Here is a 15,769-nt window from a genome sequence, read left to right as displayed (position 1 = left end):
ACAACCTTTCCTTTCTGTGAGGGAATGGAACATTGTTGGTTTTGTTGGAATGCAAATCTCACACAGGCCCTAGAGACAGAAATAGCTCCCTGGGACACATTGGCAAGAGGTCCCAAGAATAGGGACATTTAAGGACCAGGGTTTCCTGAAGGCCAGGCGGATGAAGGACAGGTACAGAATAGACAGGAGACTGAAACATGAGAACAGGTAAAGAATAATGCTTGAAGAAGTTGGAAGAGAATACAGGAAATGGGGAAAAGAATGGGCTCTGATGGTAATACAGTGCTGAAGGTTGGAAGGAGATGGAAACTGTGGGTTGAGGAATGCAGGAGTGCTGGAGATACTGGCCAAGGAACATGGAATCTAAAGGAAATGCAGCAACGGAGGCAGTGGTCTGACAAACAATGTTCTGAGGAAACAATGGAGTTGAAGCAATGAAGTGACAAGGAAAAACTAGGACTGGGGCAAAACTGCCTAGGGAAGAGTTGTAGGTCAGCAAATCGAAGTTTGGAAGGCTGGAGACTATGGGAAAGCAAGCTAAAGGTATATAGTGTTGCATGTCCTGGAGTGGGCAACCATTTTACTGCTGAGGGCTGTATTTCCTCAGTGGAAATTTGTTGGGGGCACACTGGTGGCAGGGCCTGGGTGAGCAGTGAGTAGTGAGTGAGGCCAGACTCTCTTGTGACCATTCATTCCCTTCCCCGCACTCACATACACCCATCCATCCCCACCCCCTCAGGCACATCTGGGATGCCCTGGACATGTGTTGCACAAGCAGAAGGGACATCCTTTGGAAATGCAGATCTGGTGAGATCCACACTTTCAAAGGGCTCTTAGCTCCCTGCTCAGGCAGGGACACACTTTAAAAGAAAACAGCATCGGTATATTCAGATTTTGTTTGTAAGCCACTCTGGGAAAGTGGGTGTGTGATTGTTTTTTGAAGGGCAGGATAGAAATGCCCTTGACTTGATAGGATTACTTTACAGTTACTCCATCTCCCTCCTGCTGCCCATTTCTGGACTCTTCCTAGAGTCTAGAGAGCTCAACGGGACTGCTCTGTCTTTAAGAGGTGCATAGAAAGGAAATACTCCCAGGTATAACCTGACAACTCTTGACACATTTGGGCAGCTAAGAAGTAGTGGGGTGGGATGTAGAATTCACACATTTCTTGTAACTGATCTTCCACATCAGCCCATGATACACTGTTCAACAAGGTATTATCTTCCATCCTGCCATGTGCAAGCATGGAAACTGGCACTGTACAGTTCTCTTAACCATCAGCATTTGCTTATTGTGACCTTAAACCAAGATATGCATGGAAGCCGCCTGCCTTTGTAAGACAGCATTCTTAAATGCCACAGACTTATCTACTAATGTAGAAAATGCAAAGGCTGAGATTGGCACAACATTGAATTTTATTATCGGACACGTTCGCTTTCATTATTCTGAGATAAAGATCTATTAATACCTAGACCAGTGGCTGTTAATTTGGGGAAAAACTAATCACCATTTTCTTTATCTGTGGTTTTGCAACTGAGGACAGTCAGGTAGTTTGTAGGGCAGCTATAGCTAGGTAATTACATGGGTAAAATGACTATCTGTTGCAATCAGAGTCTGGAGGCTTACTTTGCAGATTGCAAGGTAACGGCATTAAGGTGCTAATGAAAAATTGATTTTCCTGAATTACTTATTAATAAATCTCCTATGAGCAAATTGTAAACTATTTCTCCATTAAATGAATTGACTGTGGTAATTTTGTATTGTCAAGGTATCAGGTTCAAGAGGTATCATGTTGCAGAATGGTCAGAGTCTGCTCCCCATGGGAGCTACTTTTTCTTATTGTCTTCTTGATCAGCCTATGTTGACCTTATACTGCGCTTCCACAGGTTTTGGGCAGCTATTCATACTGAGACTTTTCCACTGAGACTCAACACAACCACAGCTTTTCAGGCAGGTCGGCAGTTGCGAGCAAATGCCAACAGATGACCCTTGCTGAGTTTAACATGTGCAGTCAGGAATCACATGGCCAGCATAGCCCACGGAATAGCCCTGTCCCCATTTTTTTAAGAGGAAGAAGGAGAACACACAGTATTATCTTTGCTAGCGTTCACCAGTTTGAAGGTAATCCCAGATTTTATCAGTTTTCTGATCTGAAAAGACTAGAGAAATTATCCCTCTTGAATAGCACATTCGGAAGCACTCTGCCTCTAAGTATCCCAGGTACATAAAAATAAGTTGTGGGGGCAAGGGTGTGTGGAACTGAAAATGTTTAAAAGCAACATGGATGGGGACTGTCTGTCACAACTCACTAGAAACAGTATGGCCACTGGCCAATAGGTGCCCGTAATATTCATTTATTATGAATATGAATAAATATGGCAGTCCATGCAATGGCAATAGAAGGTCTTGCTATTATCCAGCAATAGCAACTTGTGGTTTTAGTATTGTGGAACTACTAGAGTGATAGCTTGGGAAAAGATGTTTGGATCTCCCTGCAATGCACATGCTAATTTACAAAATGTAATATGGATCCTGCACAACCATTGTGTTAGCACCAATTTTTCATAGCTAGAGAAAACCCTGAACTGGAAATGCAGAGAAAGCAAGAAAGAGAGAAATTGATGAAAGAAAGGAAGTGCAATGTAAGGTTCCCAAGGGAGCATTACATGCCAGCATGTTATGTAGGTTTACACAAGTTTTTATTTGTGCAATCAATAATGAAGCTAGTCATTACCATAGCAACTGCCACATCACATAGGCCTTAAGCTGTCTCTAAAGATAGTGAACAGATTTTAAAGGAATACACAAATAGTGCAGCTTCTCATAACTTTCTTTCAAAACATGTAGTGTGATCCAAAACTGTTAAAATCAATGGGAGCTTTGCTGTTGATTTCACTAGGATGTGGATCATACTTATCACATTTTCAGGTGGATGGTGGTATGTGTGATATGTTCAGAGTTTTAGGCATTTAAAGACACTAATCCTTGCCACTTATACAAACCTATCTCCTGTGACTTTTTGACCAGCACATATTATTAGTACAAGAGTTTAGCTCACTGAGACTTCCTGTAGAACCCATCTATTACAGTACTGTAAAAGGAACCATGCATTTTTAGCTCCAATTATAAGCCTTGTGCTGGTTGAAATCCCAGATAGCTACTCTTGTCTCTACGTATTCCTTGTCTTTAAGGTGTTGGCTCTTGAACCCTTTTGGTAGTGAGGGAAAGGCAACCTGCACATGCTCTGTAGCACTCAGATTTCTGCTGTCATGTCACATCTTCCTGATTTCTGGCATTGCAAATATATTTGTGGGCCTAAAATGAAATGTGGTGGGGGAAAGCCCTGTATTCTGCATGAACTCATAGGAATGCTTGTATCCTGGTTTGGGCTGGGCCACAGAAGAAGCAGCCAGTCAATCAAGCACTCAAGGAGGCTCTCCTTTCACAGGAAGCTATGAGTGGCAAGTCAAGGGTCGTGTTTGGTCAGCAGTTATGCCAGGTAAACAGGAGCACAGCAAGGCAGAGACTAATAGCACCTTGGACAGCGCTATGCAGGAGGGGCTGGACTGGGCATGAAAGGAGCTGTTGTTCCAGCAAGTGACAACCAGCAACTGAGGGCTTACATAGGTTGGTCAGCTCAGGTCTCTCAGAAGCTCCACCTCCCATTGAGTACTGACTGCAACCTTAAAGGGCCCGTGCTTATATGTGTAGGCGTAAGCTCCTATGTGGTTGAGGGACCTAAAAGGCTTTTGTAAAGTAATTCTTGGAGGCAGAGGTTGATGGGAGGGGGACACATCCTTTGATATGAGATTGTGTCAGAGGTTCTTTAGGGTCCTCTCTGGAATAGGGTGACCAGTGCCTCACTGGGCCCAGACTCCTCTTTGGGGTGAGGCCAATTCTCCAGGGTCATGATCACTTTACTGTCTTAACACTTTTCAATTTCTGGAGCTGATAACAATTATTGAATTGAAAATGACAGTTTCCTTTCAGGCTTGAGACCTAGCTCCCTACCACTATTTATCCAAAACAAACTGTTATAGCATGTCAGGGGAAAAGCAGGCTGAAACCTTGCAATGACATGCTAGTTTCCTATGTACAGGGAGCTTATTTTTTGTGTGGAGGATCATGTCAGCATGCAGTCCCACACCCGCAGCCTGAAATGGTCCAGTCCCAGAAAAGTGTTACCACTTGATTCTACTTATCATACTAACTGGCTCTCTTTGAGCATTTATTAAGCAGAGGACTCCAAATTGGGAAATAAAACTACATACTCATCACAGGGCTTGTGTACATGGCAGGCATCTTTATTACTGCTATTTAATTTTTTTTATTTTACTACATTTATACCCTACTTTTCCATAAATTATGTCCAAGGTGGCTAACAACAATGACATCTACAATTAAAATAATATGGAACTATCTAAAAATCAAATAAGAGCACATAAATATATTAAAAACAGAAGTCAGTTAAAACATCATTCAGTTAAAATACAGCTTAAAACACGGAGCTCTTTTTGAGTTCCTGCCAAATGCACATCAGATGTTCGTGCAACAGAGAGAAGGGTCTCTCCAGCAGATCTCAGCACTCAGGCAGATTCATATGGGAGAAGGCAGCCTTTCAGGTAACCTGGCCCTAGGCCATTTGGGGCTTTATAAGTCACAACCAGAACTTTGAATTGTGCCAGAAATGGACAGGCAGCCAACGTAACTGTTGTAATCTATTATAACTGTTGTACACAACATATCGCAGTAGTAATGTATGGCTGTGAGAGCTGGACTATAAGGAAAGCTGAGCGCCGAAGAATTGATGCTTTTGAACTGTGGTGCTGGAGAAGACTCTTACGAGTCCCCTGGACTGCAAGGAGGCCAAATCAGTCCATCCTAAAGGAAATCAACCCTGACTGCTCATTGGAAGGACAGATACTGAAGCTGAAGCTCAAATATTTTGGCCACCTTATGCGAAGAGAAGACTCTCTGGAAAAGACCCTGATGTTGGGAAAGACTGAAAGCAAAAGGAGAAGGGGATGGCAGAGGATGAGATGGCTTGTAGCATCACCGATGCAATGAATATGAACTTGAGCACACTCCGGGAGAGAGCGGAGGACAGGAAGGCTTGGCGTGCTACGGTCCATGGGGTCACAAAGAGTCGGACACGACTTAACAACTGAACAACAACAACACAACGTAACTGTTGTAAGCTTCCTGTTCCATAGGCTTTTTTTCTTTTTTCACAAGAGCCTGATATGCAGTGGCACTGAGCATTAGCAAATAATTTATCTTTTTTTTAAAAGGAGATGGGGTTAGTAAAATTGATGCTTAATTGGCCTTTGGAGGATATTGACTTTCGGAGGCTTGTATAATTAAGATTTTATTTTATGGATTTTCTTTCTGGAGTGCTGTTTCAATTGTCGGTATTTATATGTTTCAAATTGAATTTGGAGCATTTTGATGATCCACTTTGAGACCTCATAGCAGATGAAACTTGGATCCTAACTAGGATTCAAGGAGGCCTTCTATTTGCTTAAGGCAATGAATGAAAGGCCTCCGTCTGTTCATGGACAGGTCTGAGACCCTGTGGAGGATCCCGCTGGCAATGGGCAGAGGAACATAGGAAGTCAAACTGGTTTCATTTAGCCCAGTATTGTTGATATTGGCAGTTGCTTTCCTGGACTTCAGACAGGATTCTTTCCTAGCCCTACCTGGAGGTACTGGGGATTGAACCTTTCACATGCAATGCATGTGCTATGTGCCCAGTGCTACTGGGCTATAGCCTCTTCTAGTGTTACCGAACATGCTTCCTTTTTAGACACGTGAACAATCTTGCCCACATATACACTCTTTGCTAACCCATGGAATCTTTAGACATTGGTTAGAGTGTATATGGCTAAGAAGGCAACCCCCAAAATGACTCTCACACCCATACACACAAAGCTTGAGAAGACCACATGGCACATTAATTCATTACAAATGAATTTAAGAAGCACAAGTTGATTTGGGGGAAATTAACTTGATGGAGCCATTGCAATTTAAACACAGACAATGATGATGAACCTGTAAGTCTTCAATGAGAACTGTCCTTCTGTGGGGAAATGAGCTGAGTTCTCAGAGAGGCTGGTTCTGGAGCCCAAAATAAGACTGCAGACATGCATGAACTTTCTGTTTTGCAATGTGAGGAATATATGGGGGTGACTGTACAAGAAGGGGGGATTAGATAAGGTGGAGTCCCTAATATTATAGGAGTTAGAAAGAAAAGGGGATAGAGATTCGGGGTGAGCTTTATGGTGCAGGGTGCAAGGAGCAGGATTAAGGAAATCTGTTCTAATATGAAGGGGGTTGTGATCTGGCTAGTTCCGGCATTCAGTCACCATACCTTACAAGACCATGAGGTTGCAACACATATACTCACAACTTTATTTGCATCTCTGATGCCTTCTTGCCTATGAAAACCCCTTGTATATCAAGAAAACTTCTCCGGAGAGGTTGCCTTGAGCATGTGGGGTTTGGACATCAGTGATGCACCTATAAGGGTCTTGTTCATGATCCTTGCCACTGGACAGTCAGCATTAGCATAACACCATGCTTCTGGGAGGCAAAGCACCCCAACTGCTCAAAACCCTGAGTTTTTATACTTTTTGAACAAAAAAATAATAATGTTGAGATCCCAACTAAAGACTTGCAAAACATTTCTAGGGGTTTGAAATGGCGGTGTTTGTCCTAAGACAAAGCACCTGATGGACCTTCTTGAAAGAGTTATTTTTAATACAAAAGGAGTACTTTATGAAGCTGGCATGTTGAGGAAACCTATTCTTGCTGGTGTTGTAAGTTGTTCGCAGTATTCAGGAGAGAAATAACTTTATGCATGCGTTTATCAATTTTACTCCATTTTCCTGCTTTGGGGCATATGCACGTTTACAGGTTTGATTAGAGTCTGATAATGCCCAATCTAGCCTTGCATATGTGACCTAGCTGCTTTGACTATCCCTTTGAATGTGCTTTCCCACCTCAACTGATGTCAGAAGATACCAAGCTCACCAATTTTCTTGCCAATATGGGGGTCTGTTTGGTCTGCTGTAAAACCCATCAGCTGGCTACCACTGATGATTCCCCCACTGTTCCAGCAGGTCCCCATCCCTCTGGAGCAAATTTTTTGGGGAAAAACAAGGGGCTGTAACTGGTGAAAGTCCCCTCTTCATTTTGGTGGGGATTCTCCTGAGTGGAGCAAAGACAGGATCCCAGCCATTTTTTTTTTTTTTTAATGAAAGCAGGCTATGTCAATAAAGTTGCATGCTTGAAAAGGTGATAGGGTCATAAGAGTTCTGCTGGATCAGACCATCCATCTTGTCCAGCATCCTGTTTCCCACAGAAGCTTTCAGGGAAGTCACAAGTAGGGCATGAAAAGCCATTTCTCTTCCCATTGTTTGACCCCTATCTCTGAATCTGCAGGTTCTGTTTAGTTAACAGGGCTAATAGCTGTGGATAGACCTTTAATCTGTGAATTTACCCAATTCCCTTTTAAAGCCATCTACCCTAGTGGCCATTGCCACAGCTGGTGTCAGTGAAGTCCATATTATTATGAACAGAAGGAGTCTTTGATCTAGCAGAGACTTCCAGTCATGGAAGATGATTTTCATGGATTCCCTGTGTTACCTTCCATGTTTCTCTGGTTTCCAAGAGAATCTGGACCAGATTGGAAGGTGGGGTACAGAGATCTGCAAGGGGAAGGGGAAATCGGCAAAAATCTCTTCCTCTCCTCTTCCATTAGCAGAGGCCTCCACTGGATCAAAAGTTTTTCATGTTATTTAACAAGTACTCTATACTACCATGTCACAGAAAGTGAAGTATTTGCCCTAACATCAATGTCCCACATCAGTGATGGTATGATGTTGTTCTTATTCACTTATTTCTGCTTCTCCTATAACAAGTGACAGCCTCAGCTGACATGGTGCCTTCCCTCTGTTTAACATGTTAAACAAATTCAGTATGTGTGTGTGTGGTGGGGATCAAATAAAGATACTGAGACCCTCTGTATGAACGTTGTGCTGATCATTAAACATTCACAGAATACCTGCTTCCTATTAGAGTTCCCAACAGCCCCTCTCCTCCCCCCCCCAAAAAAAAAAACCCTGGGAAGAAACTGAACACTAATAATTCCATATGACAGATTAGAGTTCATTCTTGTTCAGTAATCCTCCGTATTCCTCTAATGTGTGTTTTATATTACTTTCTAAAAATCAGAGTTACTGGGTTTTGCTTCAAATTAATTTTTGGTTTGTTTATTATATTTTTAATCTGCCCAATAGCAGACATTTTTATTTATTTATTTTTGCTTCAAAGTCTATTCAAGACTTTGCTATGAAGTAAAACTCTGGGGAGTGGCTGTAATTCCATTTACAGTTTCCATAGTAATGAATGGACTACACTAACATGTTGGGTTCTTCATTGTTAGTGGTGCACTTGAAGACCCGCCTTGTTGATTGTTTATGCATTTACTTATCACTTCCACCTCTACAATTTCTGCTTAGGCAGAAAAGAATGCAGTATAGACATCCTGGAGATTATGGTGATGGGAATAGCTCAAGGCAGTGGGACTCCACCAGCATACATGTTGATGGAATATGACCCTGGGCTTCCAAAAACACATTTCTTTTAAGCTGCAATCCTATTCATGCTTGCATGGGAGTAAATTCTATTGGGCTGGATCCAGACTAAGTTAGTTGAAGTTAGTTCCCATTGAAATCAATGGGGCTTAAGCTAAGATATGATTAACTTGCCCCCTTGATTTCTGTGGGATCTAGGTTCAACTAATTTAGTCTGAATCTAACCCACTAAAAAATGAGGGATTCACTTCCAAGTTAACATGAACAGGAGGAGCATGCAGCGCAACATCTGAGAATAATATTATTGATTGATTTAATATAAGCTTTAAAAATGCTTATATTAATAAACAAATTTTGCAAAAACACACAACCACCACCAGATAAAGCAGCTATGGCTTTCATTCTCACCACTCCTTTGTAACCATTAGTACAATATCTCCTGTGTAGTAGTAGTAGTAGTAGTAAGAAGCAGCAGCCACAGCCGCCACCCAATAGTGGAAGCTGTCTGGGAGGTTCACAACATGGTGCATTGCCCTTCCAGCAGCAGCCAGTGATGTGGCACATGTGGGAAAGCACACAACATGATGTGATAGCACAGAGTAAGTTGTACTAATTGTTACAGAAGAGAGGAGGAGAATCAGAAATGAGGTTGATTTTTGTTCAGCAGCAGCCACCTGTTTCAGGTAGTTTAGGTAGCTAAATTCTTAGTATTTCCATGATCTGTGCCAGCCTTCCCTAACCTGGTGTCCTTCAGATATTTTGGGCTACAGCCAACATGTCCAATGGTCAGGAATTCTGGGACATCTGGAGACCACGTGGTTCAGGAAGGGTGCTCTGTGCCATCATGGGGTGTCCTGCTCATCCTCACCACCAGTCGCAACAGTGCTTCCACTTTTTAGAGTGTTCTTGTGCCTGCAGGGTGTCAGGACCTGCTCTCAGTGATGGAGTCAGACAACAAAAGAACTCCTTCTCAGAAGAAGACTCTACAGTGAGCCCCAAGACAAACCAGAACTATGTTTGCCCTGAGGGAACCTCTGAGACCATACTTCAGAGCGCTACCCCACTCGTGGGAAGGAGACTGAACAATCAGAGGAACTAATGTACCTCAACTGGATGTAACCCACCCCAACTCTGTACCCCATGCAATCACCACCAGGATCTCAAGAGCAGAGGCAGAAACAAGCCTGCACTTAAGCTTGAAATGCGTGGCAGCATTTCAGAGCCCCACTCAGGAGGAAGAATCTTTATCTGAAGTATGTAGAGAAGCAGGCACCCATAAGTAGACCAGGAAGGGTGGAGCAGCTAGGCTGACTACATTAATCCTGCAATTGCTGGCACCTGGAAGTCACTGGTGCAAATAGAACCAGCTCCTTCCTGCTGGACAGCTCTGTCCTGTTTAGCTCTTGCTCCACTGCACTGACACTTGTCGTCGGGCAGCTCTCCTGCTGGTCTGTGCTGTGCCTGCCAATTCTTCGCAGAACCTTGCTGGCTCCGCTGGAACATTTCCTCTACTTCACCCAGAAGACTGCGAACAATAGATAGTGGGAGTCAGGGAAGGATTGATTGAAAAGAAGGCAGTTTAAATCACCAAAGAAAAAGAAGCAGTTTAAATTACTGATTTAAATCAAGTGTCCAGCTTGTCTCATTCATATGTTTTCTTAACAAGCATGTATACTAATTTGCTGTTATTACAACTAAGACATATCTGTTTGCAACTTAATAGTTCCTACCCACCAGCATAATCCAAAATCTGTCATGCCTTTTGTAGAAGCAAATTTATATGTGCTTTGGGAAATTAAAGATTTCTATCTCTGTATTCACATGTAAGATTACTTACTTGAAGAAGGGTCCAGTACTTTCCATAACCTAGGACTGGTAACTACTGGGCAGTGTTTCTTTATAACATGGAAAGTAAATGTCTATGTTCTTTGGTTGACAGAGTATGAATATTACATACAATATTAATAATTGCAATTAGGGTGCAATCCTATGCATGTTTAGATAGAAAAGAGTCCTACAAGTCCCAGCATGCCCCAGCCAGCATGGCTCACTGGGGAATGCTGGGAGTTGTAGGACTTTTGCATAGGATTGTGCCCTTAATGTCTTACTGCAGCCTTCCCCAATGTGGCACCTTTCTGATGTTATAGACTACAGTAATCCCAGTCAGCATGGCCAATAGCCATCCTGGTATGGCTGATGGGATATGCTGGAAGTTCTCTAATGTTTCAGTAAAAATGTAGGAACGGAGGGAGCAAAGGTTCCACCAAATTGCCCCCAGCTCACTTCCTCCTCCAGGCAGTTGCTGGCAGCTGCCATTTGAAAAACCTTTTAAGTCAGAGGACCTTTCACCACTACATTACATGATGGTGTAGCATCAATGCAAAGGGGCTGCTGGGTAAAAGAGATATGCAGCTTCCAGCAGTTTCCAGGAACAGTCCCCTGGTAAGTTTCATTTGGCTCCCTGCACACGAACACACACTTCTGAAAATCCCCAAAATGACCCTGCAGAAGGGGTGGCAAAATTGGGGAGATGGCCATTTAAGATAACCTTATTCTCATATTGTATTTGTAATGCTTAAGTTGGGGAGCAATCCTATGGTTCCAGGGACCGTAGGATATTTCAGAGTTCCCCCTCCAAGGCTGTAGACACTGCTATTTATTTATTTATTTATTTATTGCATTTATACCCCGCCTTTCTCCCTCTTGCAAGGAACTCAAGGCGGCTTACATTATCCTCCTCCTCACCGTTGTATCTTCACAACAACAACCCTGTGAGGTGGGTTGGGCTGAGAGTCTGTGACTGGCCCAAAGTCACCCAGTGAGCTTCCATGGCCAAGTGGGGACTAGAACCCGGATCTCCCGGCTCCCAGTCCGTCACTCTCACCACTACACTGAAATCTGAATGGTGAAATCTGAATGGAGACTGTTACCCTCCACACATGCACACGCACACGCACACACATACACACCCCTTGCAGATGACGATGCAAATGAGGATGCAAATGAAAGGGAAGGGGGCAGGGAGGATCCACAACTTCCTGAAGCCTTCCAGCTCCTGTCCCCATGACTCCACTGGTGAAATAAAGAACAGGAGGACAGAGAGGTGAAGATTGCCTCCATTGCTCCTTGTGGTCTGGCAGGCGTCTGGTGGCAGAGCATTGGATATTCAAAGCGCTCCAACGTTGGAGCGTTCCTTCAAAAAGCATAGGATTGCTCTGTTAAAAAGTCACAACTTTCCCTCCCCTTTCAGTTTATTCTTTTACATAGAAAAGCAGGCTTTAATTCAATGTATTACATAGAGGGCTATGGGTACTGTTTCAACAGAGCAGGATTATGGATTTGAAATGTTTTCATCATAATCATCACCACTATTATTATTATTATTATTATTATTCAGATATTTTAAACCAGATTATTTTAAAGGACACATTATGAAGCTGAATTTAAAAACAAAACAAAAACAGAATCTGATTTAAATAAAAACATCTGATATTTATTTTTTAAAAAATAAAACAAACAAGCATTGATTTTTATCCTGGTGGGAGTGAGGAAGAAGGAGTCAATAAACTGAGATGCATAATCAATATAGCAAGCCAGCCCTTTTGTCTGGTCATTAATTGCTGTGTGGGGTCTATGAAAGATTTAGGATGTGCCACTCCATTCTCTACACCAGGCTAAATTGAATGTTAATGGCATAATGCTGCAGATGGAGGTCGCCTTTTCATTGACCCTATACATTTAATTTGCATTACATGCAGCATAATTAGCAAAACAGTAGCAGGTCTATTATCCGCTTGCCAGCAAAGCTTAGCGAATCAATTCAAGTTTAATTCAAGAAGCTTAAATTCAAACATGAACTGTAGCCATGAAGGGAGTAGTTTTCACAGTCATGTTTTTGAGTGGTTTTAAAACCTATTATCTCCCACAAATGGATAGGCCTCTTGTGAGTATATCCCCCAGGTCCTGGAAGAGCATTATCTCCTGTGTTCACCCAATGTCTCATTTTCCCTGTTTGTGATGGCACATAATACATAGCAACGAAAGAGCTAAGGAGTATTGCAAGTCATCAGCATGGGCTGCATGTGAACTCTGTTAAGCTGGAAAAACTCCAATACCACCAATGATCATACCATGATCATAATTTTTTGTTTTGTTTCGTGTTTTTTTAAGTATCCCATGCCAACTGAGCATGTGCTGGCCCTTCTCTGAGTGAGGGGGCATATTTTGAAGAGATCTGACTGTACATTTCAAGGTTTAAATTTAGCATGAGGCTCTCCTGTTCCACATGCTTTGTGTGTCCCTTGTATAATCCCTTTCTAATTTGATGTAAAGCACCAACATTGGCAAGGACACCATTTTATGTCTTGGTGGCCGTGGGCAAAGGGTTTCCAATCAGGGGTGTGTACAGAATATTCACAGCAAGGCTCACGCTGGGATATATACAAGCGGTGCATTTTTAAGAGCATGGGTTATAGTTACTTTATTATATTTCATAATAACCAGAGGTACAGCTGCTTCTGAGACATAATCGCATTCATGAGACATGATGATTCTTCCCCCTTATAAGGCACCTGGGCAAATTGGGAGCAAAGGGCTGTATCCAATGGTGTAATTCCAATAGCTACTACTGCTTGTAGAAGCCCTGTGTTTCTCATTGTGCAAATATCAAATCCAATTCATTGGTTCTGTTTGTGCAAGCTGTTGCATAATGCATTGCACAAGCTGTTCTGCAAATTGTTACGCAAGACATTGCACTGGGTGATGCACAAGATGTTCTTCAAATCATTGCACAAGGTGTTGCACAACCCATTACAACTTCATTAGACTAGGTGTTGCTTGTGCTACTTGTGTTAGTACTGGGTTAAATGTAAACTTATGCTAGCAGAAAACTTGCAAAGGTTGGTGTTAGGGATGTACAGGTTTTGTTAAACCCATTATGTCTGTGTTTCATAGATTGTCAAGCGCCTTTCGTTCCCCTATCCACTCATTGACAGAATTGTGTGTGTTTTTTTAAGGGATGTACAAAAATTTCATTCCTATTTGCAAATGCACGCTTGGGCAAGTACACACTTGTGCTAGTCCCCTCCAAAAGTAAAAACAAACAAACACCTAGTCTGCAGAATCTGAGTGACTTGGAACAAGCCAGTCCATTGCGGAATCGTCAGGTCCATACATAGAAAATGGACTCATTCGAATCCATTGCGGATTTCTTCGACATCCCTAGTTGGTGTTCTGCTAGCAGTTGCACAACCACTAACTGAACTAGCAGAACCTGGTCTAATGAAGTTGTGATGAGTTGTACAATGCCTTGGGCAGCAATTTGCAGAACAGCTGGTGCGACCCTTTGTGCAATGGCTTTTACAACATTTTGCGGAACAGCTTGTGCAACGGCTGGTGCAATGGCTTGCATAAGCAGAATCAAAGTACTGGGTTTACACTTGCGCAAGAATAAAAACAGGGTCTCCACACTAGCAGAATGACGCCATTCAATACAACCCAAAGTGTCTGTGCATATGAGCCTTAACCTTCACATCTGCATGAGCCAATCAGTGAATTAAAAAGTGCTGTCCCTTTATGTTTTAAACGTAAGCATTTTTCACTCTCTCCCCCCACCCCCGCCCTTCATTTAAACAGAAAAAAATGGATCATGATAGTAAATCCTCAAACTTGCACATTTTGTATGTTCTGTTTTATAGAAATCCTATTTTCTCAGCAGTTTTAAGCACCGGTTTAAGTTGGAGATGCCACCTGCTTTTCACTTCACTTTCATTTTCTTGCACTGATTAAAAGGAGCCAGGGAGGTGCAAAAGGGGGGGGGGTATAAAGCAACCACACATTCTTTTCATTTTGCAAAAATGTCAGTATACCTGTAAATATGTACAATATAATGATAATTACAGCCTATCTTATTTTTGTGTTCACTTGTTGATTCTTGTTCATTGCCACCATTTTATTCTAGGTTGGTATAGTACTACATTATTCCACGCTCTCTACTATGCTGTGGATTGGAGTGACTGCAAGGAATATTTATAAGCAAGTTACAAAAAAGCCTCAGAGCTCTCAAAACAGTGACCAGCCTTCTTACCCAAAACAGCCATTGCTCAGGTATGGATGATTACTGGTATTGTTTCTGTGAGATTTGCTCTAAAAATTAAGCTTTGCTATCCTTCAGATCAAAACATAGTGGAAATGCAAACATTCCTGTATTTCTGGAAGTTGTATGTTTTCAAAACTTGCACCAAATATGCAGAAGCTCTATTAAAATAGATACTCTTTGTGAGTATCACAGAATCCTAAACCATGGTTTGAAGTTGGTTTAAGATTGTGATTGTTGTGATCTTGATAACCATAGTTTCCTGGTTCAGACATAACTGGAAAGTATACTTAATTTAATACTTTTGGGGTTATTCATGGCATGCCAAAAAGAGAAGAGGGGAGGGGAGGTGCATAGACATAGTGCACAGGAAACTATGGTTATGCTCATGCATATCTTGACTTATTAATCCAAAATACATATGTCCAGACCAGGCCAGACTATGTAAATACCTGAAAAATCCTTCTTTCTAGTGCTTTTACACCACACTGCAGACTTCTCATAGAGGGTAGAAAGACAAGAATGTGTTGGGGGGGGGTGGGTCCTAAATTTTCTTGCAGTGTGTAGTAAGAATTTAACATTCACTGTTAGCTTTTCATTAGAAATATATTTCTCAGTGCCTTTTTTCATAATGTGTTTAACAAGGAAAAATAGGCAAAGATTGGTATACTTTGATACCTTAGCTGGTTTTAATCATTTGTGAAGATTTAAATGCAGTGTCCAGTTAATGAGTCATTGCTGGACTGCTTAGTCACTTAGTGATTTCTTCTACTATGTTTTGTAGGCCAAAGTTAAAGCTATCATACCAGTCATAGAATTACTCATTCTTCCTTTCCTTTTTATATCTTAATGGTTATAACCGTATTCAAAAATTCCTTAATTTTGCACTTAACTGAGTTTTTTAAGAATGTAAAATGGTTGGTTATCATTACTCTTGTGACTAGCATACTCTGAATATTTTTGTTGATTTTGTGTCAGGGTCCTTTTACCAACAGACCTCTCAATGAACATGCTTTTTCCCTGGGACGCAAATCTCCTTTACACTGCTTTTCTTTCATACCGAATGAACTTCAGACCA

General features: G+C 41.9%; 1 protein-coding gene across 1 annotated transcript in view; it reads left to right on the top strand.

Moving 5' to 3' along the window:
• Positions 1 to 15,769, top strand: part of ADGRA1 (adhesion G protein-coupled receptor A1) — a 554,873-nt gene that overhangs the window by 495,678 nt on the left and 43,426 nt on the right. The window contains exon 17 of the mRNA XM_084845922.1: positions 14,557 to 14,702. Within this exon, the coding sequence (XP_084702048.1) occupies positions 14,557 to 14,702 (146 nt within the window). The remainder of the gene's footprint in view (positions 1 to 14,556; positions 14,703 to 15,769) is intronic.

Source organism: Heloderma suspectum, chromosome 3, assembly GCF_057233095.1.
Source record: "Heloderma suspectum isolate Gila_16-S chromosome 3, 16-S_ref, whole genome shotgun sequence".
NCBI lineage: Eukaryota > Metazoa > Chordata > Lepidosauria > Squamata > Helodermatidae > Heloderma > Heloderma suspectum.
This window is presented reverse-complemented; position numbering and strand designations above follow the sequence as displayed.